This window comes from Thunnus albacares, chromosome 16 (genome assembly GCF_914725855.1).
Source record: "Thunnus albacares chromosome 16, fThuAlb1.1, whole genome shotgun sequence".
Classification (NCBI taxonomy): domain Eukaryota; kingdom Metazoa; phylum Chordata; class Actinopteri; order Scombriformes; family Scombridae; genus Thunnus; species Thunnus albacares.
In genome coordinates, this window is record NC_058121.1 from 29915785 (window position 1) to 29942525 (window position 26741).

Here is a 26741-nt window from a genome sequence, read left to right on the forward strand (position 1 = left end):
AGAGAGGGTGTCTGCACCCCGGACTGAATCCGGTAGATGGTTCCAAAGAAGAGGAGCCTGATAGCTGTCTTTACCATCATCAACGGGACTATTTAACTATTCTGCTAATGTTTCTGTATACAGTGTACATTCTGCTATATGCTGAGATTAACAACTTAATATGATCTACTTTCTAAAATGGTCCAGCTGACGTCCTGTCTGACCCGGACGTCTGTTATACGTTTTAAAAACATGTCACTTTCAAGATAATCTTGATTATAAATGATATATAAGCAAACACACAGCAAACACATTAAGTATCTGAGTTAATACAAGACATGTGATCTTTTTACAGAAACACACTGAGTCAATACTGACGTGCAACAGTATGTTATTAAGATAAATAAAACAGTAAAAGATGATCAAAAGTACAACTTCTTGTTAATAATCTGACAATTTGAATTGTTTAACTTTTCAGTTAGGAAGGTAGCTGTTGAAGACTCTGAATCTTGATTGAGGTTTATGGGTACAGTAGTGATAGTTGAAGCAGGATCAGACACCATTTACTATGACAAGGCCCAGATCAGGACAGATGCCAAATAGTCCAGGAGACGCTGCAGACAGGCATCAATGAGCCTCACACCACCGGGATGGTGAGTCTGCAGCAGCAGGAAGCAACTAAACTAGCAGCTGTATGTGAATCTGAGCAGGAAGCTCAAGTTCACCGACACAAAACTACACACCAACACAACAATGTTCAGGATCAACACTGTAAGTTACACTTGTTTTTATCATTTCTCTGTTTCCATCAGGATCCATCAGCAGAGACCAGATTCTCCTGAACCCAGCTGTGTGTCCATGAAGAGTGACCGGTCTATGGGCCACCCTGTTACCTTCAAACATGGACATCAGTCTGCTGATCAGAGGTCAGACTGTAAAATGTTTGTGTCTGTTATTATCCAACTCTCATAAGAAGACATATCATTGATGTAAAAATTAATTCTTGACCTTAGTGACTAATACTGTTTTTACACACAAGGTTCTCATAACTACAAACACACGCACTCCTCCTACAGACGCTTTCCTAAAAAACACAAACTTTATCTGTATAAAAGTTTTTAAAACAGAGGTACAAAGTCTTTACAGAGACAAATGATGAAAGGTAAGACAGAACAGCTGAGTGTTTTATGTGGATCCACTGTGATAGAACACAACACCTTTAACACTGATGTCATTATTTATTCTAAGACTTCATCTTTTCTTCACAGAGTTCATCAGCAGAGCTCAGAGGTTCTCAGTGGTCAGTCTGTCCAGCAGCGTCAAACACACCTGGACTCCATATTTACGGTGTGTAAATGTAAAGCACAGCTACTACTGCTAACTACAACAGCCACAGACTAAATACTAAACTACCATTCTGGTCCTAACAGTCTCCATGCTGCACTCTGTAGACCAGCAGGTTTTCAGTCTGTCACAGATGATCTGATGTTGACTTCTACCAGTTAAATTTACATTTTATTCTGTTCCAGCTGCTGGAGGAGAACATCATCAAATTTGTGAAGAACGAGATGAAGAAGATGCAGGAGGTTCTGAGCTCAGATTACCCAGAATGCTTAGAGAGTCAGAGTGAGGATGAGGAGGTGTTGGACGGTGAGGATGAAGAGCAGAGGAGGAGCAGCAAAGAGGCATTTCTGAAGATCATACTGCACTTCCTGAGGAGAATGAAGCAGGAGGAACTGGCTGACTGTCTGCAGAGCAGTAAGAGGATTTTAACAGATTTAACATGATGGAGAGGAAATGGAGGCAACATGGGAGAGCTTTATATTTCAATCTCTGCTGTTAATATGATGCACACATCTTCATCAGATCTATGAATTCTTCTGAGCTGAAAACAGTCAGAAACTGTTTGTCCTCAACTGATGAGCTGAATAGATTTCATAGAGGAGGAAAATATAAATATCTGCAGTTTAATATTTACTTTCTATCAATTTACTGTAGAATCATCTGATTGATTTCATTTGTTTGTTCATTCAGGAACTCTTGCTCCAGAGTGTCGATATAAACTCAAGTCTAACCTGAAGAAGAAGTTCCAGTGTGTGTTTGAGGGGATTGCTAAAGCAGGAAACCCAACCCTTCTGAATCAGATCTACACAGAGCTCTACATCACAGAGGGAGGGACTGCAGAGGTCAATGATGAACATGAGGTCAGACAGATTGAAACAGCATCCAGGAAACCAGACAGACCAGAAACAACAATCAGACAAGAAGACATCTTTAAAGCCTCACCTGGAAGAGATGAACCAATCAGAACAGTGATGACAAAGGGAGTGGCTGGCATTGGGAAAACAGTCTTAATACAGAAGTTCACTCTGGACTGGGCTGCAGACAAAGCCAACCAGGACATACACTTCACATTTCCATTCACTTTCAGAGAGCTGAATGTGCTGAAAGAGAAAAAGTACAGCTTGGTGGAACTTGTTCATCACTTCTTTACTGAAACCAAAGAAGCAGGAATCTGCAGGTTTGAAGAGTTCCAGGTTGTGTTCATCTTTGACGGTCTGGATGAGTGTCGACTTCCTCTGGACTTCCACAACAATGAGATCCTGACTGATGTTAAAGAGTCCACCTCAGTGGATGTGCTGCTGACAAACCTCATCAGGGGGACACTGCTTCCCTCTGCTCGCCTCTGGATAACCACACGACCTGCAGCAGCCAATCAGATTCCTCCTGAGTGTGTCGGCATGGTGACAGAGGTCAGAGGGTTCACTGACCCACAGAAGGAGGAGTACTTCAGGAAGAGATTCAGAGATGAGGAGCACGCCAGCACAATCATCTCCCACATCAAGACATCACGAAGCCTCCACATCATGTGTCACATCCCAGTCTTCTGCTGGATCACTGCTACAGTTCTGGAGCATTTGTTGAAAATCAGAGAGGGAGGAGAGCTGCCCAAGACCCTGACTGAAATGTACATCCACTTCTTGGTGGTTCAGTTGAAACTGAAGAACATCAAATATGATGGAGGAGCTGAGACAGATCCACACTGGAGTCCAGAGAGCAGGAAGATGATTGAGTCTCTGGGAAAACTGGCTTTTGAGCAGCTGCAGAAACGCAACCTGATCTTCTATGAATCAGACCTGACAGGGTGTGGCATCAATATCAGAGCAGCGTCAGTGTACTCAGGAGTGTTCACACAGATCTTTAAAGAGGAGAGTGGGCTGTACCAGGACAAGGTGTTCTGCTTCGTCCATCTGAGCGTCCAGGAGTTTCTGGCTGCTCTTCATGTCCATCTGACATTCATCAACTCTGGAGTCAACCTGCTGGCAGAAAAAAAAACAACATCCCAGAAATCTGAAACTAAACAAGAATCTGCGGAGAAACATCTCTACCAGAGTGCTGTGAATGAGGCCTTAAAGAGTCCAAACGGACACTTGGACTTGTTCCTCCGCTTCCTCCTGGGTCTTTCACTGCAGACCAATCAGACTCTCCTACAAGGTCTGCTGACACAGACAGGAAGTAGCTCACAGACCAATCAGAAAACAGTCAAGTACATCAAGAAGAAGATCAGTAAGAATCTGTCTTCAGAGAGAAGCATCAATCTGTTCCACTGTCTGAATGAACTGAATGATCATTCTCTCATTGAGGAGATCCAACAGTACCTGAGATCAGGAAGTCTCTCCACAGATAAACTGTCTCCTGCTCAGTGGTCAGCTCTGGTCTTCATCTTACTGTCATCAGAGAAAGATCTGGATGTGTTTGACCTAAAGAAATACTCTGCTTCAGAGGAGGCTCTTCTGAGGCTGCTGCCAGTGGTCAAAGCTTCAAATAAAGCTCTGTAAGTGGATGGATGACTAGAAAAGTACTTATACGCTATTTGATTATAAACAAGACTAGTTCTAGTATATGGATGGACTGTGTATGGTCAATGTGTGAAACTGTGGCCAATTTTTTTACAGGCATAGTCAGTGGTAGTGTCTATAATGTGAATTCCTGGATATTAAATGTCCATCTGCAATTTTCTGTAGTGGTCCCAGTAATATTTGTTGTTAAAGTGTACTGAAGTAGCATCACATGACATGGTTAAGCTACATTTGAGTAAAAAAAAGGTATAAATGCAGTTGTGAGAACAACACTTTCCACTCATATCTTGGGATTTTTCATTTGAAAGATAACTTATTTTAACATCAATTGTAACTATTCTAATTATTTTTATTTTCTCTTTCATCTGTTTCAATCTTCGGATGTCTGTAAACATATGGTCTTATTCATATGTTAATGTAGGATTAGCATGCTAAGCTGTGACGTCTATCAGAGCACAAAAACACTGTAAACACACCTGTCACCTACCCAGCACAGTGCTGTCAAACTATAAACACCACTGCAACAACTTATTTTTATAGGCTACACACACACAGCACGACACAGCTATGCTAACAATGCTAGGCATGCTAATTAGCTGCTAGCTGCAGTGCAGGCTGGTAAAATGGATCTACTGCATTTGTTTGTATCCATGGGTTTGTGCTCCTGTCAGTGTCAGAGCCTCCATGTGAGGTGCTTGGTAAATGTGTGTTTTTAAAACTTATTTTAGGGCTGCGCTGAGAGTGACATTTGACTGCTACTTCATCACTCAGTCAGTGAGTCAGTGATGGACATTCTGGGTTATAGGGCTGGTCCATGGCAGGTCCAGCCAAAAATATCAACAAACCTTTAATATTTTATGGAAGGGAAATAACATTTCTTTTTTATGTTAATCACTAATTCTTCTTCAGGCTGAGTGGCTGTAACCTCTCAGAGAGAAGCTGTGCAGCTCTGTCCTCAGTTCTCAGCTCCCAGTCCTCTAGTCTGAGAGAGCTGGTTCTGAGTAACAACAACTTGCAAAATTCAGGAGTCAAGCTGTTGTCTGCTGGACTGGAGAGTCCACACTGTACACTGGAAACTCTCAGGTCAGGATACAGCACCTATAATTTTGTTATCTTGAACAATGAGAATAAAGCTGACTCGGAGAGAGATTTTAACAGTTGATTATTGGCATGCTGCTTGATGTTCAGATAAATGTCAATTATTCTGCACAACATCTGTAGGACTCTGGTACTTATGATTAAAAAACATTGTGTTATCAATCTTTTTATATTTCAAGTCTGTCAGGATGTCTGGTCACAGAGGAAGGCTGTGCTTCTCTGGCCTCAGCTCTGAACTCCAACCCCTCCCATCTGAGAGAGCTTGATCTGAGCTACAATCATCCAGGAAAGTCAGGAGAGAAACTTCTGTCTGCTAAACTGAAGGATCCACACTGGAGACTGGACACTCTCAGGTATGGACAGATAGGTGGACACTCTCAGGTCAAGAACTTTTATGCTGAACATAAAAGTTCATTCTTGATCATGGATGTAATAGTGTGAAGGTCATGTAATGTGAGTGAAACCTCTGGAAAAAGCTACTAAGTCGACATAAAGTTATTCTTTTGTTAAACTTTCATGTTCTCATGGTGTTGTAGGAGCGTTAATACTTTATTAGTGAATTACCTCGTCATTAGGGCACCACCTCCTTTTTGGTTAGGATTTATTAGTGCCAGGAGGAAGCACTAACCTTGTTCAGTTTAATCAGTGAATCAGTCTTACAGTCGTACGATCTTGTCCCAAACAGTGACCTCTGTTTACTGCAGCTCAAAGAAACAACCAAACACTTTTAGGATAAATGAAGACATTTATTAATAGCTAAACGTCTTGAGGATACATGATAAAGCATAGATAATATAACATATACAGATAATATACAGAACATAATAAATAAAAAGAAAGTAAAATAAATAAGCCTAAGAATGATAAAAAATTAATAAAGAAAATTATTCAGTTAGAGTGGCTTGAAGTGCGTGACTCGAGGCTTAACGTGTTGTACCGGGGAATGCTGAGGGGAAAAGCTAATTCAACTTCTCTAAATAAATTCTTTCATTTTAACGTTATTCGACATCAACCCTTGATCACAAAGCCATGTTATGCCTTACTGTTGAGGTGTGTCGTTGTGGTAGAGGCGTCATCTTGGCAGGTCCAGCGTTGTTGGTGCAGCATCAGGTTCAGTTTCAAGCCTTCTTCTTCTTCTTCTTCTTCTTCTTCTTCTTCTTCTTCTTTGGGAGCTTACGTTCAGGCTTTATTTGGCTTGTAGTAACTTGAGTTAAGTGTCAAATAAAGTCAAGTCTGACTACGCTCAAGTCTTCAGCGGCATCTACTTCAAAATAAAATACTGTACGTGTTTACTTCAAATTAAATTACTATACGTGGAAATACGAGACTTAATGTTACTAATAAAACAAAACAAATTAACTTGTTGCGATAAAAGATTAAATTCGGATACATTTGATTGAAAAACAAATAAAAGAGATGTCTTCAGAATTTTCTTGAGTTCTTGGAGGCCAGCTCAAAGAGGAATCTCTTTGAGGCTGTTTTTATAAGTTAGAATAAGATGGGAGGAGTTTTAGTGATGTTCTAAAGGGGTTTGCGCCGAATTATTGATGAATATTCAATTTCTTTGTACTAGGGGCTTTAGGTGTGGCTGGTGGTCTGCAGCCTGCGTCTCCTGAAGTAAAGGAGTTTGGGAAAATCTAATTCTGAGTTTTTACATGCAAAAACTCACACTTCAAGTCACTGTTGCCTATTATTTCACATTAAGCTGTAAACACGTTACTGTCATAATGTCCAAGCATTCATGATATTTCTGATTAATAACGGTCCTGTCAGCTTGTATCATATTTATAAAACCATTAAAGAAACAGCTGAGCAGTTTACGCAATTCATGATAAGTCAGTTCTTCTAATAACAAACATTAACCTTCATATTAACACTTTATGATGTCTAAGCATACAACCCTCATTAGTTCAACTTTCTCAAACTATCTACACATCTTAAACCATCTACTGAAATAAAGTTTAATACTAAAGTGAAAGGAAATAAAGTTCTGCAACACTTATGTGATTAGATTACTTTCAGAAACATATTTAAATATAAATTGACATAACTCTTACTTCATAATATAAAAGCATTCAATGTGACTATTGTTTAACAATAAAAGAGAACTTTAAACTCAAATCCTTCAAATATTATCTTTACATTCCTATTATTTTAGAAACTTCAATCTTTGAGCCAAACTACTCGTCTAATTTAACTACTAAAATATGATTGTCTATGAGGTTAATAGATCACAAGTTAAACACTACAAATACATGGTTATTAAACATTCATTAACTCTTCACATAAGGAAATTTAACTCGTCAATAGAGGGCAGTGTTGTTACCTGTAGTCTTACCTGAAGTCTTGTATCTCTTTAGTAGATAGTCATACATATATGAAAGTTATACCATTCTTCTTGTATTTACACGACAAATAACATGATATAAGTTGCATAATGATTAGACATTTAATTTACATGAATTTCAGGTTTGCCTCAGATTTGCAAAGGGGGCTTCACAAAGTCCTCAGGGATGTGGATTAGTTTATGGCTTTGTTGATAAGAGCCTGTCTTCCATCTATAAGGTGGGAGTTGTTTTCCTCCGGTCCAAGTGGCCTTTAGGATCATTTCATGCTTTTAGTTCGTGTCGTAATTCAACATGTCGAAATGGTTTCAAGGAGGTCTTCCTGAGTCTGTTGAGCTTCACTGATCGAACCCCCACTTGGAGGGTTACAAAGGTCAGTTCTGCAGGCCGAGGGTCCGCTCTTACAAACTTAGGAATCCAGAGAGTCTGTCTCTTATCAGTGATGTTTTCTCCCAGAAGCCAAAGGAAGCCAGGCTTCCCCTGCTTTTTTAGACTGCAGTTGTCATTTCAATGAAAACACTTCGTTTAACAGTTTTGGTTATTCTGTGTTGTTGTTGTCATCTCTTCCCCATTTCTAATTGAGTATTTTACAATGAGTGAAACAGCGCCCCTCTAAATGTTATGTGGTGAATGTGTGGTGAAACATTATATTGCACTTCTACTGTAGACTAATGTCATGTCCGTGGGGAGGCCAGACTGAAATTGGCATCCCTTGGTGAAAAAAAATTGAAGCATTAACCAATCAGATGAGGCTACCCTCATGCCACTGCCAATCTGTGATTAGTCAGGACTATACCAAGGGAAACCAGCCAACCTTTGGCCTCTCACCAATCAAATCATAGGATGTTATCAAGGTCATTGAAGGGGGGATAACCGTTAGCCATTTGATATCACCGTTAGCAACATTAGCAAGTGTAGTTATGGAGGGTGGAGATTTGGAGTTTTAATAAAAAACAATTTTACTAAACTACCACTACAGCAGCAACTCAAAATTATGTCTGACGGCAGGCCAACACCCAAACTAGAGCTGCGTATGGAGAGGAAAAAAGGCGGGATTCAGACATTCAATGAGGAAAATTATGTTCGCAAGGAGTGGCTAGCTGGTAGCACTAAACTTCAGCGGTTATTTTGCTGGCCGTGTCTTTTCGACAAGGATTCGTGCTCACTGAATAATCCATGGGCCTCTACAGGATTCATGGACCTTGCCAACCTGTCACGGGCAATTGAGAGGCACGGCAAATCAAAGAGTCACATAGATTGTGCTGTGAAATTGAAGCTTTTTGGGCGTCAGGATTGACGAGGCTCTGGACTCGGTGAGAACCATCAGCACAAAGAAGCACAATGAACAGGTGAAGAAGAACCGGGATATTCTGATGAGACTCATTGTTGCAGCCTTGTACCTTGCGCGCCAAGAACAAGCATTCAGGACAATGAGGCCGCTGGCAGCTCAAACGGGGGCAATTTTGGGGAGCTGGTACATACATTTGCAGAGTTTGACACTACACTTTCAGAGCACTTGGGATCGCCTTCCTCTTCAAATAGGGTGAGTGAAATGCACACCCCCTTCTCCCTCTATGGCTTTACTGTTGACTGAACTGCCCATGTAGCTATGTGTGCAGTTTTTGATGTGGTCATATTGCTTAATGTGCCATGCTTGCCTGGGTTTAGCTGAATGTGTTAGTCAGTCCGTGGAAACAGACTGAAGTTTTATTGTTGTTGTTTACGCATATAAAATCAGCACCACGGACAGCACTCATAGGGCCAGGTTACCTGAATAGATGCTATTTGTTTTGATTGTTTATGGCCTCTGCAGGTCTGTTACTGGGTTGTTATGTGTTTTAGGTCATGTTGTATAATGAACATTTGGTCTAGTTTTAAAGGATAAGGAAGTATGGAGAGTATTTGTGTATTTCAAGCACATACAACGGGGCTTATAAGTCATGTGTTTGATACATGTAGACTACTGATACTTTATGATGTAGCTGGAAAATAAAACTTTAAACGTCTCCTGATTTAATTTGTGAATGAATGCTTCTTTTATCCATTATCGGATCTGTACTGTGCATTAAGCGGCTGGTTATGCATTTGGGTGGGGGGGGGGTGCATAAATTAATAAGAACATGCATAAATTGACAAGATGTTAAGGACTGTGTGTTTGAGAGAGAGAGAGAGAGAGAGAGAGAGAGAGTGTGTGTGTGAGAGAGAGAGAGAGAGAGAGAGAGAGTGTTTGTGTGTGTGTGTGTGTGTGTGTGTGAGAGAGAGAGAGAGTGTGTGTGTGTGAGAGAGAGAGAGAGAGAGTGTGTGTGTGTGTGAGAGAGAGAGAGAGAGAGTGTGTGTGTGTGTGTGTGTGAGAGAGAGAGAGAGAGAGAGTGTGTGTGTGTGTGTGTGTGAGAGAGAGTGAGTGTGTGTGTGAGAGAGAGAGAGTGTGTGAGTGTGTGTGTGTGTGTGTGTGTTGGTGATACAATTTGATACAGTTTTGTGTAAAATGACAGCGGCGTGCTAATAGCTCATCTGGTTACATTACACTGGCTGTTAAAGCAGCAACGTAGTCTTTCCTGTCTCTCTTGTCTCACTTGGCTTCCTCAAAAGTTTTCCCCGCGCCACTGTCTCTTATTTTCCTTAAGAATCAAAGATTGGTTACCAGAATTAAAGAACAAGCGGTTGTCCTCCTACAGTGTCCCTGAACTCATCAGAGGAGAGTCCATCTATTATTTTATTAAACATGTATTTATTGTTCATTCTAAAGAAGTTCACTTGTATCATTTAGAACTTTCTAACTTGTTGTTGTTGTTTCTTATTGTGTCTTTCAACTATTATTATTATTATAATTATTATATATTCAAACCAAATAAATGAACAGCCTTAAAGGTTCATTTATTCTCTGACTCTGAAATCTTGATATTGAATTATTGAAGTCAAGTCAGTTTTATTTATTCAGCCCCAAATCACAGATTTCCTGTTTGACTCCCTCAGAGCCTCAAGTTGGATTAAATGACACATTACAAGTTGAATTTTGTAGTTTGACTGATCTGTTAAGAGGTTACTGTAGTTATGCAGTGATGTTTAAAAGAACTTTATTACTTGTCATTGATGTTTTATTTAGATATTATTATTATTATTATTATTATTATTATTATTATTATTATTATTATTATTATTATTATTATTATTATTATATTTTGTATAATTGCATTAAAATGTTTTGCTGTCTTATAGCTGCATTTATTCTCTGATAACTGAATTTTCACCTTGAAGTAAAGTCTCCTTTAATATTGAAGTCATGACAGGCTCTATCCTCAGCACAACATGCAGAGGTCAATATTTAATATTCTGATTCATCATGTCTGAGGACATATTTGTACATCACATCTTCTTCTTCACGTCTTTTCCTCTCAGACTTCAGTGAAAGAATCCAGCAGACAGTTGAGACAGATGAGTTGCAGCCTGTTTCTGTGTCACTCTGACAAACTGAGGAACACTGCTTCATGTTGAACAGCAGTTAGGACTCATGTTGGATAGAAAATCATTCTGACTGTGTTTCTTCCTCCAGGTTGGACCATGGTGGAGAGCAGTGGTTAAAACCTGGTCTGAAGAAGTGTAAGTGTGGATTTAATTTGATTCATGACAACTAAACAGCACACAGTCAGTTTCTCTTTAAATACAAAGTTGGTCTTTGTGGTTTTTATTCATTAAAACATTACTGACAAAATGTGTCATTAAACTTGAGAATAAATCCATCAGGTGTGTCAGATGATAAACTGCTGCTGAGTTGTTTCTTCTTCTCTTCATCAGATTTCTGTGAACTCACACTGGACACAAACACAGTAAACAGAAACCTCAAACTGTCTGACAACAACAGGAAGGTGACATATGTGAGAGAGAATCAGTCATATCCTGATCATCCAGACAGATTTGACTTCTGGCCTCAGCTGCTGTGTAGAAATGGTCTGACTGGTCGCTGTTACTGGGAGGTCGAGTGGAGAAGAGGAGTTCATATATCAGTGACTTACAGAGGAATCAGAGGGAAAGGAGACAGTGATGACTGTTTGTTTGGAAATAATGATCAGTCCTGGAGTCTGAAATGCACTGATGTTAATGGTTACTCTGTCTATCACAATAAGACAAAAACATCCATCCCCTCCTCCTCCTCCTCCTCCTCCTCCTCCTCCTCCTCCTCCTCTTCCTCCTCCTCCTCCTCCTCTGTCTCTAACAGAGTAGCAGTGTATGTGGACTGTCCTGCTGGCACTCTGTCCTTCTACAGAGTCTCCTCTGACACACTGATCCACCTCCACACCTTCAACATCACATTCACTCAGCCTCTGTATGCTGGGTTCTGGTTGTGGTCTCCTGGTTCTTCAGTGTCTCTGTGTCCTCTGTCTGAGGAAGAGTCTCCTCCTGTGTAGACAAACAGTCACACTGCTGACTGAAGACAACTGCTGAAATCACTGTTCACTCTGTTCACCAGTGAACAACAGAAACTGGAAGTGACAGCAGCTTCCTGTGTTTAAATGTTGATGGTGGACGAGGTTTCACTCTGGTTTCATTTGGATCACTGACTGTGCTTTAATGTCAGAATATTGTTTCTATTAGAAGTAGTGAAATGATCTCCTCTGGGCTGAATTGATGTGTAAAAACTGTGTTGACTCTGATTGACTTCAGTAAAGTTTTCTTGGAGCAGCATCTAGTAGCTGTTAGTGGCTGTTAGTTATTCCATTTTATCAGGATCTTAAAGTGAAGTTTTTCCTGAAAATGTCCAGCAGACATCCCAGTCTGCTGGACATTTTCAGGTTTCTATCTGATGTAATGTGTCTGACATGTATGTATATAATAACATGAATGGGTTGCTTTCCTTTAGTTTTTCTTGCCTCTGCAGGTGATGTAAATATTGTCTTGTAAGCTCATGTTTGCTGGGCAGCTTTGGCTGTTTTACACTTGAATAAAAATATTCATTCACTACTTATTCAGAGAACATCACTTGTTTTTTACATCGATGTGTAATGTTATACTACTTCTACTTCTACTACACTACTTGTGTTTTTCTCTCATTAGAACATTTATAACAGCATTAATTCAGCAGACGTGATCTTTACAGATGTTACATACATTGTAATAAATTGCTATAAAAATACAACTAAATTCTAACAGTAAGGTAAGGTACTGTTCTTTCTAAATATGGTAAAATACTGTAAATTTTGATGCATTTGGAGCCAAAAGGGACAGGAGCCACATGCAACCATCAACATCATATATATCATCGTTCATCCTCCCTTGTGGAATCAAATGAAAAGGCCAGTCATACTAAGAAAATATAGTTACATTTGTGCATCTGGTTACCCAGTTAGTGACTACATTTCATTTTTGCTAACATTAAATTGGTATAATCCTAGCAAGCACCTGGCAGGCACAAGAAGGCATTTTCAGGTAGCGTTCTTCAGTTGGAAGTTTGAATTACAGGTACTGCAAGTCAAATTTAAAGATTATTTTAGGATGGCTGTTTTCTCTTGAACTACACATCAGTGAATGCTGACATTAGTCTGGCCTGGTCTATACCTACACCTTTCATAATTCATAATAGCCTACATACAACATATTACTGCAGGCCTAGCTACAGTATCAAACTGTAAACCTCACATTCTACAGCAGAATACTGGAATAATGTTTTCAGCAATTAACTGTTAAAGTAAATTATGGTAGTGACACTGTAAAAAAATGGTAAAAAGCTGGCAACTACAGCTGCCAGTAGTTTACTGTCATTTTACAGGGAAATTTGTTACAGTGTATATTTCTCAAATTGTGATGTTTTACAGTCCTTCTTTATTTGACTTTGTCGTTTTTAATCATTACTTAATGTTTAAGAAAAAATGAAAAAAGAGAAAAATAAAAAGCCTGTCAGGTGTCTATCCAATACGTTTTCTCAGGAAACAGGCCTGAGTTCACCTGTACTGAAACATCTGGTCCAAGTTTTCTGTATGTTGGTTAGTTTGTGGTGATTTGATGTGTGACGGCCCCTCTGCTCTGTGCTCCTTGTTGCTGCTGTTTTCTGTTTGCAGGGGCAGGATGGGACACACCTGGACCATAAGTTATAGAAGCTGCCAGTTCAGACTCTCTCCCTCACACTCCTGCATTGCTTTTTGGTTCTTTTTCCTTTGTTTCACCATAAATAATATTAAATCAATAGCTGTATACCACATTGTGCCTGGAGGAATGTTTGTTAACAAAGTTTGTGGGTCAGCACAACAGGTGTTTCTGAATCAACCACAGCATTGACAGTTCTCAGATCATGCACTAGCCTGTAATCTTGAGAATGTAGTTTCTTGATTGGGAAGATTGGAGAGTTACATGGACTCCTGGTTTTGACCAGAACTCCTGCTTTAAACAAACCTTCAACTGTGGGTTTGATATCTGCCCATTGTCTGTGCTGTGAGGGGATACTGTCTTTGATTAGGTAATTTAGCACTTGGTTTTATTGAGATTTTTACTGGTTGTGCTGATTTCACTAACCTTATATCTGTTTTATGTTTTGACCAAAGACAATCTGGTCCCTGTTGCAACAGTTGCTGTTGTTCCCCATCGAGTGAAACTGACATCTGCATTATGGGTCTGTCATCTAGTATTAGACAGTTCCTTAGAATCTCCAACAAAACAGGAGAGCAAGGCGTAGCTGGAAGTGTGTCAGCTTATATGTGAATGTTTGGGTTGCCAAGTGGGAACCATTGTTGCACTTGTAGTGCTCGCTTGACCATGAGACCCAAGTCATGTGACTCATATGCTTGTTCAATCAACAAAGTCACATGTGGAGTTGAGTTTCTCACTTGAAACCATTCAGTGAGGTATTGTGGAAGTGTCACTGCTGCTGAAGCTCCTTCTGGTCCAAGATAAATGTCTTCTGTAGTGTCCCCACCTCCCCCACCCTCCACCCCCTTCTCTCTCTCTCAACCCAACCAGTCAAAGCAGATGGCTGCCTACCTAGAGCTGGTTCTGTTTGAGGTTTCTACCCGTTAAAGGGGAGTTTTTCCTTACCGCTGTCGCCAAGTGCTGCTCATGGGAGGAATTGTTGGGTCTCTGTAAATTAAAGAGTTCGGTCTAGACCTGCTCTATGTGAAAAGTGCCTTGAGATGACTTTTGTTGTGATTTGATAATTGATAATTTACCTGCTGACATACTTGGTATGTTTAGATGGATGGTTCTTATTACTAGTGAAGCTGTCACTGTTTATACCTGATAATATCTGATGATCCACCCACATTGGACTGTACATCTATTACTGGCCACCATGTGGTTGTAATGTTCTCATTACTTAACATATGTGGTTGATCTTTGTTTTTGTTTTGTTTTTTGTTTGTTTGTTTGTTGTCTGTCTGTATGTTGCTGTATTGATAAATGTATTACTGTATTTATATATATTGTCATGTTTTTGTTGTTATATAATGATTGTGATACAGTATGTTGGCACCCCTCCGAAACATCTCAAGGGGTTTATACTAATAAATAACTTTTTTTTAACATCTTGGGACCATGTTGGAAATGAATGTTTTCACTTTAACATGTTATGCCTTGGATTTTTGTTTTTTGTATCTTCATCCATAAAATCAATCAGTCAATCAAAGAGGTAAGAGGGGGTTACTTTATGTAAACATCAGATCCTGAATGTGATCCCCGTCAGGAGGAAAACTGATCAGATTATTTGGAAATGTTCAGCGGAATGTGAATAATGATTATCTGTAGTTCAGGACTGAAACCCAGTGATGGTCTTTATCAGAGCGCCCTGCTGTGACAGAGTGAGGAGCTTTAATCTGCAGTAAACGGCTGATATTTGAACCCTTGTTTACCTGATTGTCTCTTCACGCTGTGCTGCCCTCTGCTGGATCTACTGAGCATCACATCAAAGCTGTGTTTTAACACTAGTTTCCTCTGAGTCACTGGATCTGATGGGTCTAATTTAAACAGTGTGTTCTTTATAATTGGGTTTTTAAAGGTACATTTAGGATATAAATCAGAGTAGCCCCGCCCACTGCCACTCTACAAACCACAGGATTGGACGCTGCTGCTGTCACTCTGAAGCTGATCAACAAAAGATAAATAAATCTGAGTCAATAATGTTCTGTGTGTTTAGTGTCATTTATGTTAGTGGCCTTGCAGACAAAACAACAACAACTACTTTGTACTGATTAGCAGTGACCCTTCCCTCTAAGGGGACAAGTGGACCCAAACCATGTCAGCAAAATGCCCCCCAAAGCATAACAGAACCCCCAGACCCCCTCACTGTGGGGGTCCAGCATTCAGACCTGGACCGGGTTTTCCTTTAAATTGTCACCTGTCTGTATGTCCCGGAATAAACTGCAAATCAGACAGTTGACTTCAACGATCAGGTTATTTCACTTTTGGAAGAAGTGTCGACACAACTTCAAATCAGGCATTTATAGGCAAACCTGGAAAAATAGACGCATAAAAAGATGATTCTGTGAAACGTTATCCAATACACAGCTGGTGTAGAGAGCTGCACAAACAGTGACGCTTTAGTTTACAGGTCCTTTCATTTTACACTAACTTCCTGGATTTAGAACATTTTACAGAGGAAGTGGTGCAGTTTTGGTACAAATTATTTTTTAAAAAAAACAGAAAAAAGTTGAGTTAGTAAGTGCCAACTATTTTAATAAATAAAAAAAGGTTTGATAAATCAGATTCTTAACAATTATTTACCTGACTAATACTCTTAGCTACTATTAGCATTTGAGATTTTCTCAATAATTTCCTAAAAGCAGCTGCTGTGTAACTGGCGACTATAAAACATGAAACAGTGTAAATAGGAGGTAAACAGGATTTACAGCTGTCTGGTGTCAAGTTTCTCTTTAAAATCTCATAAAGATCCTTCAGCTTTTGTAAAAATGAGACCGACGTGCATGAAATCAGTTTATTACAAATGACGGTGATACAAAGAAATCCTGTTGATGATGAACACATGAGAGTCCAGATATCTGCAAATCAAAATCATTTGAACTCAATAAATAAATCAGCAGGTTCTACTCCAGTAGAAACACGGGTCGACTGCAGGACCATCACATGATCAAATGCATAAAAAAGGTTTTTGGATACCAGGATACACACAGAGTAAATATGAACAGTTTGGTTGCTTCGTCTACTCAGCCTGTTTCTACAGCTCGTCTGTTTCAGAGGTGCATGCACTGTAACAAAACACTAAATGCAGGTAGCCCAGATGACCACTCACCTGTAGCAGCAGCAGTTACATCATCACAGCAACAGCCAATCAGGTTTGTGTTCTGGGCAGGCGATAAATCAATACATTCTCAATGGCTGCAGAGCACGAAAAATAAAACCCCAAAAACCTCAACTCCACCCACTTTCACAAGGTGTTTGTCAAATGAAAAAAGTGCACATTTGGTGAACTAGCCTCAAACTCTCACCTGCCTTAAGCTACAGGAAACATGCACTTTACAAAACAAGAGTCTGAAACATCCTGTTCCTCCCACACTTCAGTGAGATCCTCTGGTTCTCTGGTCTTTGCTCTGTGCTGGACACACAGACGTGAGACGTGACTGAAGACAAAGAACAAGATGATTTCAGTGAATGTTTGTGGTCTGTACAGCACTCAGCGCTTTAACACACCAAGGAAGTAAAACAAACTTCAGCTCAACACACGTCGACTACAACACAGTCAGCAGCTCAAACACACAACACACACGGATCTATGAAGTAAAGGTCGAACCTGCTGAAAGTCTGTTCACACAGCAGGTGACAGATCAGTCTGAGGGTTAAAAAGCCCTGCAGCTCGACTCACAGACACTGCAGCTCATCTTCACCCTTTGCGGCCGGCAGAGCGCCCTCAAGGTAAAGATGTAAATATTTTACTCATATAGAACTTTTCTTTTCTAAACTCTACAACTGTGATGGAAATTAAAAGAGGTTTTAAGCATGTTTATAGAGGAAGGTTTTTACAAGAAATTCAAGGGTCAAAAACAATCAGCTAATCTTTTACACAATCTGCTCCAACATTTAGAGGCTGTGACAGTAAATACTTACTAACCAGCTTATAAAGAGTTCCTGTCAATTCCAGTAAAGAGTTAAATTAGTCTAGTTGAGAAATTCAGAACTAAGCCCAGACTAAGAATGATCCAGCATCAAACTGCCTCCGTTTGTTGGTTCAAACCCAAGAAAATGACGTGTAAAGTCCATGTAGTTGTTCTGAAGCAGAATGATGTGTGAACACTGCAGCTTTGTCTCATCTGTGTGTCGTTGTGCTGACTACAGGTTTTACATGTGGTGGATTTTTATGACATATGAGTAGAAAACTACGGAAGCGTTTTTCATTCTCAGGCCTCTGCAACTCGTGTTTTAAAGTTTGTGATATCAGATGTGACTGATCAGAGTTCAACACAACATGACAAACAAACAAACATGTCATCGTTTTATCCATCAGAGAGCAGATTGTCATGTTTGTCGAGGTTCATTCATTGTGATTCAGAGAGGCGATGCGTTTAAGGACCCATGTTAGACCGGCGGATTCCTTCTGTCACGTTGTGCTGATTTGTTTGAGTTCAACAGACGTTTCACAGAAAACTTTCAACATTCAGCTACAGTGAAGCTGAAGCAGTTTCACAGTTACACACAATCACAGCGAGATGGCAAATGAAAAGGAGCCTGACTGTCACTCAGAAACATTCAATAAAATATAACATTACATCTTTTTAACTTTTACAAGACGAGTGTGTCTGTAAGGCCGAAGCATCGAAGCAACTCAGGACCTTCTGATGGGCAGATAGCTACGACTTTCGCTTCATAAATACAGACATAAAAACTGAGATGACCTTCGCAAAAAAGACACAATCTATAATCTGTTCAAATGCAACGCAACAACAGATTATCAAAGCACAAAGTTAATCAATATGCGTTTGTATATTACCCACGTACTACTGCGGCGCGAGCAGCTGCAACTTCTTTTGTAGCTTTGACTAAATTTGTTCAGCTTGTGCGAAATGGAAGCAGTTCTACGTAGTGGTTCTTAAAGTTATATTGTTGCCATTCAAAATGCATTTGTTCTTACTGACTGAATCATTGGATATAAACGACAGCTTTGTTTTGGACAGTTTCTGTGCATCCACACCAGCTGCAGTTTTCTACAGAGAAGCTGCATTTCTTGATTTTTTCAGACAAGGGAAAGCAAACCGTTATCACACAGCGTCCCGTCCGTCACAGCAGCAAAGCTTTGTCTTCCATTTTGGGGGGCGTCTCCTTCATAGGATCTGATATATAAAGATGGAAGGAAGCCCTTCAGGCTGCTACGTTGAACTAGTCAACAGAGGATTCATAAAGTTACAGCCAGTTCCTGTCCCTAACCTCAGAGATCAAAACTATATCTGCCTCCTAATTCCTGACAGTAACAGACATTTTTCACAGCAGACATTTTAACGTGTCATACCGGGAAGAGCACAGGTGTAATAACATGAATCATGGCTGCATTTCATTTCTGTGTGCAGGTTTCAGGGCCCTCGTATTGTGCATGTTGCCTCACTGGCTTAAAACAGGACATGGCTTAAAGAGCTTTTGCAGAATATAAATAAAAACAAACTGCTGAGGATCTGAGAGGCCTCACTGGTTAATCAAAGCATTTCTGATAGACAGACTGGTGCAAGACCATGCATAAACTAATAAGAAAAAAATCAATGTTAATTAAAAACTTCAGGCAGCATCCAGTTTAATGGAGTCTGTTAGTGTGACTTCATGTTGTGTTACCATGGTGACTGACGTGCAACACAAACACACATGTTCTTCTGTGTGTGTGTGTGTGTGTGTGTGTGTGTGTGTGTGTGTGTGTGTAGTAATATTCTGGTGTATCCAGCAGAGGGCACACACACACACACACACACACACACACACACACACACACACACACACACAGATTTTGGGTGGACTCTCCCTTCAATAAATTCTTCTTCTTCCTCTCCAGGTGTTTCCAGACCCTGTTGAGTGTTTTCCAAAACTCTCCAGGCATCTGCCGTCCATCATGGTGGAGCCGACAGACGCAGGTGAAGTGGAGAGCAGCGAGCTGCGCTGGCCTCCTGATGATGTCAGCAGTGACATCACTGGGGACCATAATGCCCAGGTGACAGGTGAGGTCATCACAACACTATAGAAACATCCCAACAACTTCATCCCTCAGTAAAAAAACAGGTGTGTGTACCTGCAGAGGAGGCGGAGCCAGCAGAACCGCTGATGGGCGGAGTTAAATCCTCCTGATGATGTGGCTCTTTCATTCTCAGCCAATCACTGTGAAGGTCTCTGTGATGAAGGGAGGGGGCGGGACCAGCTCACCTGTAGCCCCACCTCCTGACCAGGGGGCGGAGTCAAATCAGGAGAGACTGAACCACTGAAAGAGGAGATGATCGATAGACAGATCCATGATGAATCCCAGAGGATTATGGGACGGCGAGCAGCAGGTGAACATATAAATATTAAAAACCTGATCAATTGAAAACATCACTGAACTCAAACACAACATCAGATCTCTGCTGGTCTGCATGTTTCCATCAACTTTCAGTCATCGACCGGCTGCTTTTCTAACAGGTTCAAACTGATCAACTCAAGATGTTTTTAGTCTCAGAATATAAGTTATAAAAACTTCTCTGGAGGATGACGTGTCCTGCTTTTGTTGGAATACATATTTCATCTCAGACATCTTGGATTTAGTGATTTGGGTTCAAATTCAAACCTCCTTTGTGCCTTATTTTCATCCTTTCTCTAATTGAGAATGTTGGTATTGGCAATGGTGGTAGTTTTCTCTTACCGCTGGAGGAAAAACGGAGGTTTTCCTGCTGCTGATGGAGGAATGTTGGGTCTCTGTAGATTAAAGAGTCCAGTCTAGACCTGCTCTATGTAGAAGGAGCCCTGAGATGACTTTTGTTGTGATTTGGCGCTTTATAAATAAAATTATAGAGTATTAATACCACACTAACAATACTCTATTAAAGAAAAAGTCCTGCATTCAAACATGTACTTCAGTAAAAGTGCAGATATATTATCCGTACAATCTATCTACATAACTTAATGCCTGTTCAAGGTGGATCAGCTGCTGGATAGTTTAATCTATAGTAACACATATTTTGTTTGTTGATTGTATAAATTGTGTGTAAAATCTTAACCTGTAAAGTAACAAGCTGTAAGATAAATGTAGTAGAATGACCAGTACAGTGAAGTACACAGCTGCATAAAATGGGAATATTAAAGTAAAGTACGTGAACCTCATAACTGTGAGCATAATACTTGAGTAAATGTACTTTTCACCATGTGGTATTAAGGAGGTTTGTGATTTCCATAATTACATTTAGCAGGTTTGGCGTCTGCTTCTCTGACATGAACTGCTCACTGAACCAGACAGTGATGACAGTTATCTGTCAGTGAGTCCAAACTGACGGCTTCTAGTTTCTAACGGTGTTCCTCAAGGATCAGTCCTGGGACCGCTGTTCTTTTGTATTTATATTAACTCTCTTTGTCAATATTTTTACACAGATATGCTGTTATTTACTGCCCTGCACCAAACTTAATTCACTTTAAACACTGTCCAAAAACCTCTGCATGACGTAAAACTCGTCTTGATGCTAAAAAAGGTTTTATGGTATTAACATATTCTAAGAAGAAACTAGTGGATCCCTGCTGTTGTTTTTATTGTCTTATAAACACTTTATCCTTGATGACTCATGACATGAATGGATATTTTCCTTCCTTTGTTTAGCTGTCAGGATGAACTGTACATACATGCAACTTCTCAGTATAGATTCCCTGGATACTGTATATCATGGAGCTCTATACCCGGGTCGGCTGCTCCTCTTTAACCTCTATAAAGTCATTCTTGGGTTACAGCTGCTCTTTGTTCCCAGGACTCATATTTATTAATTTATTATTTTATGTGTATGAATCTTCTGCAACTTGATTTTCAAACAGTAAAACTTGTTTCCTCCTCAGGAATTAAAATAATTGCTGCACAATCTGTGTGTTGCTGTTTTAGAGGAATTTTACAGCTGAATGTGTCTCATTGAGTCGTTGTTTCAGGTTGATTTTATTCATTTTATTTCTCTTAGTTTTATCCAGACAGCTGCTGGGTTGTTTTCTTCAGGATGTAATATTTTATATGACTGTACTGCAGTGTTTTCACTCTATTATTGTGATGTATTTATGAGACATGATATATTTATGTGTTATGTGTTTTATGTTGTTTGTCTGTAATCATCGTTGTTGCTGCCGCTCTCAGCCAGGACTCTTAAAAAGAGGTTTTTCATTTCAATGGTTTTACTGGTTAAACAGAGTTTAATGTTTGTCTCCAGTGTGTCTGAGGACACAGATGTTATATTAATGAATCATAATAATGAAGAACAGAAAGAACAATTTATTTTTGCACATATCACAGAGATACAACAGACTGCATTAATGCATCTCAACACTTTTTATTTCCTTGTTGGAATAAAAGACAAACATCAGACTTTATGATCCAACTGATAAAGATTCATATTGTCTGTTAATATTTGACTTTTGTTCCAGATTCTTTGTTCCAAAGTTCAGAGCTGCTGTTCTGTTATCAGATTTCCTTAAAGACACTTCAGGTTAAAGATTAATACAGAGAGTTGAGACTGTTTGAGAATCAACAGACCTTAAAAACTTCCTGCTGTCAGTTACATGTTTGTTCTTCTTCTGGTTAGTTTCCTGTTGAAGCTGCTGATTAATTTCATCTTCACTCATCAGCTTGATTCAGATGATTTTCAGCATCTAAAGGTAACGTAACCAACAGTTTTCATCATGTTTGTGTTAAATGATGTGATACCAGTAGAGATGGTTGTTATAGTGATGAGTTATGTTGATTTTCTTTGCAACCTGAACAGTTTTTCTGGCAGTTGTAGCTGAAATCTTTGTTGTTCTACCTGACTGTGGTTTGGTATCAACTTCATTTCCACTGATTGGCATTTTCAAATCTCTGGATATCTTTTAATATCCTTTTCCTGGTTTATAAAGTTCAACTATCTTTTCTTTTGTTTTCCTCGTGGCTCAGTATCCAGTAAAGTCAGAGCAGCTCTGGATGAAATGTGCAGAAACTCACTGACTATTTATACACAGACACTAATTACAGGTGTGGAAACTTACCCTTCATAGCCATTTAAACCTGTGTGTTTATTATCAGGTCAAACATTCAAGGGGATGTAAACTTTTGATCAGGACCATTTTGGTGATTTCAGTTATCATTATGATTTAAAAAGGGCAAATACAATTATGTGATAATAAATGACCCAAAATAGAAGAAAAGTTTTCAGCATGATCAGTGATTTTTTCCAAAATATGGCCAATATTTCACAAATTCTACCAGGGTATGTAAACTTATGAGCACAACTGTATAAAGAACAGAACACAACTGTCACTGGCTGTTAAAGGGTTAAAGGTACAATGACACTGATTTTTACATGTTAACTAAATAAAATGATCAAAATATTTGAGTTAGTTCTGTTTATTTTTGGTCATTAAAAGTAAACTGTGTTGTTTAAATAAATGTTTTGCAGTCAGTTAATTTATTGATCATAAAACAGTAAAAATCTGCTATAACTAGCATTAGCAACAGTTTCGCTAGCTAGCAATGCTTTGATATCAAACCAATCTGATCAATAAACAGTTTGATCAGCTTTCAACACTGACTGACTGTACAAAGTGATGTGATTATTTACTGACAGATTTGACATAAAATCAACTCAAACTGTTTCAAACTGTTTTAAGTTTGTTTTTTAAAACCTTTTCTTGAAGTCAGGAGTTACGTGTTCCATTAATTTCATCGTTAGAGAAGTTTCATGACAGTATGAAGAGTCACTTCCTTCAGTCAGCTTTAAACTGGTTTAATCACCAGAGTCATTAAGTCCATAGTCCAGCAGGAGTTCGTTTCACAGGAGGCCTCGTTAGTGATTAACTGTAATAAAAGTTCATAAAATATGTTACAGTTGAAAATCTCTGATAATGTTTTAGTCACAGAAATACTGTTGAAATCATCTTTTCACTGATGATATTCAGTTATTTAACCAGGCTGAGAGCTGCAGCAGCAAATAAAACTGTTTAGTTTGACAGATTTTACATGTTCACTCTCGTTCTGATGATGATGATGATGATGATGATGATGATGATGATGATGATGATGATGTGAATCATTAAGGTTCAAGCTTCTGTTAATTCAACCACATAATCTTCTGAACTAACTTCCTTATTATCCAACACTGACTAAAAGGCAAAAACATGGCAACTTAAGATTAAGAAGAAATCATAAATATAACTGACAACTATTGTCTGCAGTGATATTTATTTTTATTGCATCAGTAACTTTATGTTTATTCAGTAAATGATTGTTAGAAACTCATCATGGCCCTGAGTGTGACACATACAGTCAGGACTGTTTTTAGGCATAAACAAGCCAGCTGGAACGGCACCAAAGAGGAAGAAGAGGAAATATTTTATAATTTTTAATTAATTTTATAATTTTACAATTAATGCCACTCAGTCTACTTTTAAAGTCAGTCACTGGTGTCCAATGCAGTAAACAGCTGATACTGAGAGGAGACTAAAGGCAGAAACTTCTGGCTGATACTTAATAAACAACCTCATTATGTGAGAATCATGAATGAGAACCAGGTTATTGTTCTAAGCAAACATCATAATATTCTCCACATGGATAACACTCATAACCAGCATATGGACGATATGTGTCCTCAACTGGAGTCATGCAGGTTTAACAAAAGATAACCTGATGATAAACAATGATCTACGTCCTGAAATTAAAGTAAAATAATTGATTTTCTGAGCCAATCAAATGAAGGCATTTTGATGATGTCACCTATAAATCCAGATGTTCGATCCTGTAATGACAGATGTCAAAAACGCCTCTCTGTGCTCCTTTAAACCCCCTGAAGAGACAGCGATGTGAATCAGTGAATCAACAATATATAATATTAGTAAACTGTATATATATAATATATTTTATTGATATGACAGCAGCAGCAGCAGTGATGCAGCAGCGTCGTTTTGCTTCCATTTCAGTGACATTTTGCAGGTGAACCAAACCTCTAAACAGCTGCTGTTGGTGGAAAACTTCAGTACTTCATGAATGCTGAGATTAACGAGTATCTGTCTAAATCCTGTGTAAACAGATTAACACTGACATCCTGTGGAGATTATCAATCAATCAATCAATCAATCAATCAATCTTTATTTATATAGCGCCATATCACAACAGAAGTCATCTCAAGGCACTTTTCACATAGAGCAGGTCAAGACCGTACTCTTTAATTTACAGAGACCCAACAATTCCCCCATGAGCAGCACTTGGCGACAGCGGTAAGGAAAAACTCCCCTTTAACGGGTAGAAACCTCAAGCAGACCCCGGCTCTTGGTGGGCGGCCATCTGCTTTGACCGGTTGGGTTGAGAGAGAGAAAGAGAGAGGGAAAGGGGGAGGGGGGACAGAAGAAAAACAACGACAACAACAGACAACAACAAACAACAACAAGCACAAGCAGCAACAGCCAGGGAAGGATGCCATCAGGACTGTGAAGGACCGCGAAGGTTCGGCCCGGGACTCAGGTTTTTCTGTGAGATGAGAAAGCACAAAAAACTCCGGGGAAGAAGCAAAGTTAGTGACATGCATTGATGTTACATGAATGCATACAGATGGAGAGGAGGAGGAGGAGGAGAGAGGAGCTCAGTGCATCATGGGAAGTCCCCCAGTAGTCTAGGCCTATAGCAGCACTCAAATTAGGTTAATTAACTGATTAAATTCTCAAGTAATTCTGGGACTTTGATTTTCCTTCATATCCTTTGTACTTTTTGCCAGTTTGGATGTGAAATACATCTTAAATTGTATCTTATTGGTCCAAAAAAGGTCTGAACTTGTTGAAACTGTGCTTTGGTGGAATGAACAAAACTACAGAAAAAACAAGAAAAGCTTCGTTTTGCTGAAACTGAAATTCAACCTCTTCAAATGTTTGTTTGTTTAATTCTGTGGTTCATGTTGAGGCTCCACTTTGTGGTGGTCTGTTAATTATTCTTAATTAACGAGATTAATTTGTCTATTTTACGTGAGAATATAGAGAATAATATCCAGCTCAGACTTCTGGTTTAATGAAAATATTAATGAATATTAACATGTAATATGTTCATCAATAGATCAGATTCATGTGTTTGGTCATTACAGTCATTCTCAAACAGAAAACCTTCCCCAAATATAAAGTACAGAACACAACTGACACTGGGTGTTAAAGGGTTAAAGTACAATGATACTGATTTTTACATGTTATCTTAATAAATATTTACCTTTAAAAATATCATTAAAAGTAAATCATGTTGTTTAAATAAATGCTTTGTAGTCAGTTAATTAATTGATCATAAACAGTAAAATCTGCTGCAAATACATCAGCAACAGTATTGCTGGGCAGCAGTTTCATGACAAAGTGGAGATAATGTATTTTGGTAAAGGAAGGGTTAAAGTTTTCAGTGTTTAAATATTCCACATGTTTTGCTCCTTTTTGTCCACATCAGACAGACAACAATGACATTAGTTTGTGGACAGATGAACATCAGTTTCCAGGTAAATCAGAATACTGCGGCACTGTGAGATTGTTTAATGTCCTCACAGAGAGTCTTGGCAGGTTCCTCCTGTGTGTTTGGAGCTGAACTCTGCTGCAAGGTTCACTGGTTTAATATCATCTTTATGGTTTTGGACTTTGACTGTGAAGTTATGAGAGAGGGACAGTGTCCTCAGATTGATGATGAAGGACTGATGAAGGAGAATCAGCTGCAGCTTCTCTCTGTGTTTCCTCTACAGGTGAAGGTAGAACGACTCTGTGACCAGATGTGGATCTGAATTCACCTGGTGAGTATTTTCTTCTTTCTGCCACACAGCTGAATAAAAATATATCATGTCATCAGTTTTTAAACAGAAGTGAACTATAACTTGCTACATATGAGTCTCTAGTGGACAAAAATACAACTGTATAAAAAGGAATATAGTTAATGCAGTTTCTTCAACATGTATCCACAGTGGAAATCTTAAAGTCATGACTGACTTTGGCTCCATCTGGTGGTAGAATAAAGAATGACAGTGTGATAGACAGCAGTGTGGCTCTGTGATGTGCAGCTTGTTGTAATGAATGAGCTTGTTGTTGTGTTTGTGTGAAGGTGTTTCTCTGCTATGGATCAGTGTGAGGACAGAGAGGAGGGAGTCCCTCCCTCTAAAAGCTCTCTGTGTGGGGAACATGACAGCCAGACCAAAGCTCAGAGGTGAGATGAGGATCTCTAACTGTCCATCACTGTTCTCCACTCACATCACTGCACCATCATTATTCACACTCAAAGCTCTGTGTGTGTTGTGTTGAAGCCCAGAGCAGCAGCACAGACCAGACTCTGCTGGACCTGAACCTGAACCCAGCTGTG

General features: G+C 39.3%; 1 protein-coding gene and 1 long non-coding RNA gene across 2 annotated transcripts in view; both read left to right on the plus strand.

Annotated features, from left to right (window-relative positions):
- LOC122965688 overlaps window positions 1-26741 on the plus strand; it is a gene marked incomplete at its 5' end in the record, with an annotated part of 164309 nt that overhangs the window by 21503 nt on the left and 116065 nt on the right. The window contains 2 exon segments of the mRNA XM_044329865.1: window positions 1509-1599; window positions 2014-3814. Coding sequence (XP_044185800.1) covers window positions 1509-1599; window positions 2014-3814 — 1892 coding nt within the window.
- LOC122999496 lies at window positions 21692-26505 on the plus strand. Its single transcript, XR_006407737.1, has 3 exons — window positions 21692-22060; window positions 26134-26181; window positions 26487-26505. It is a non-coding gene; the product is annotated as an uncharacterized LOC122999496 (long non-coding RNA).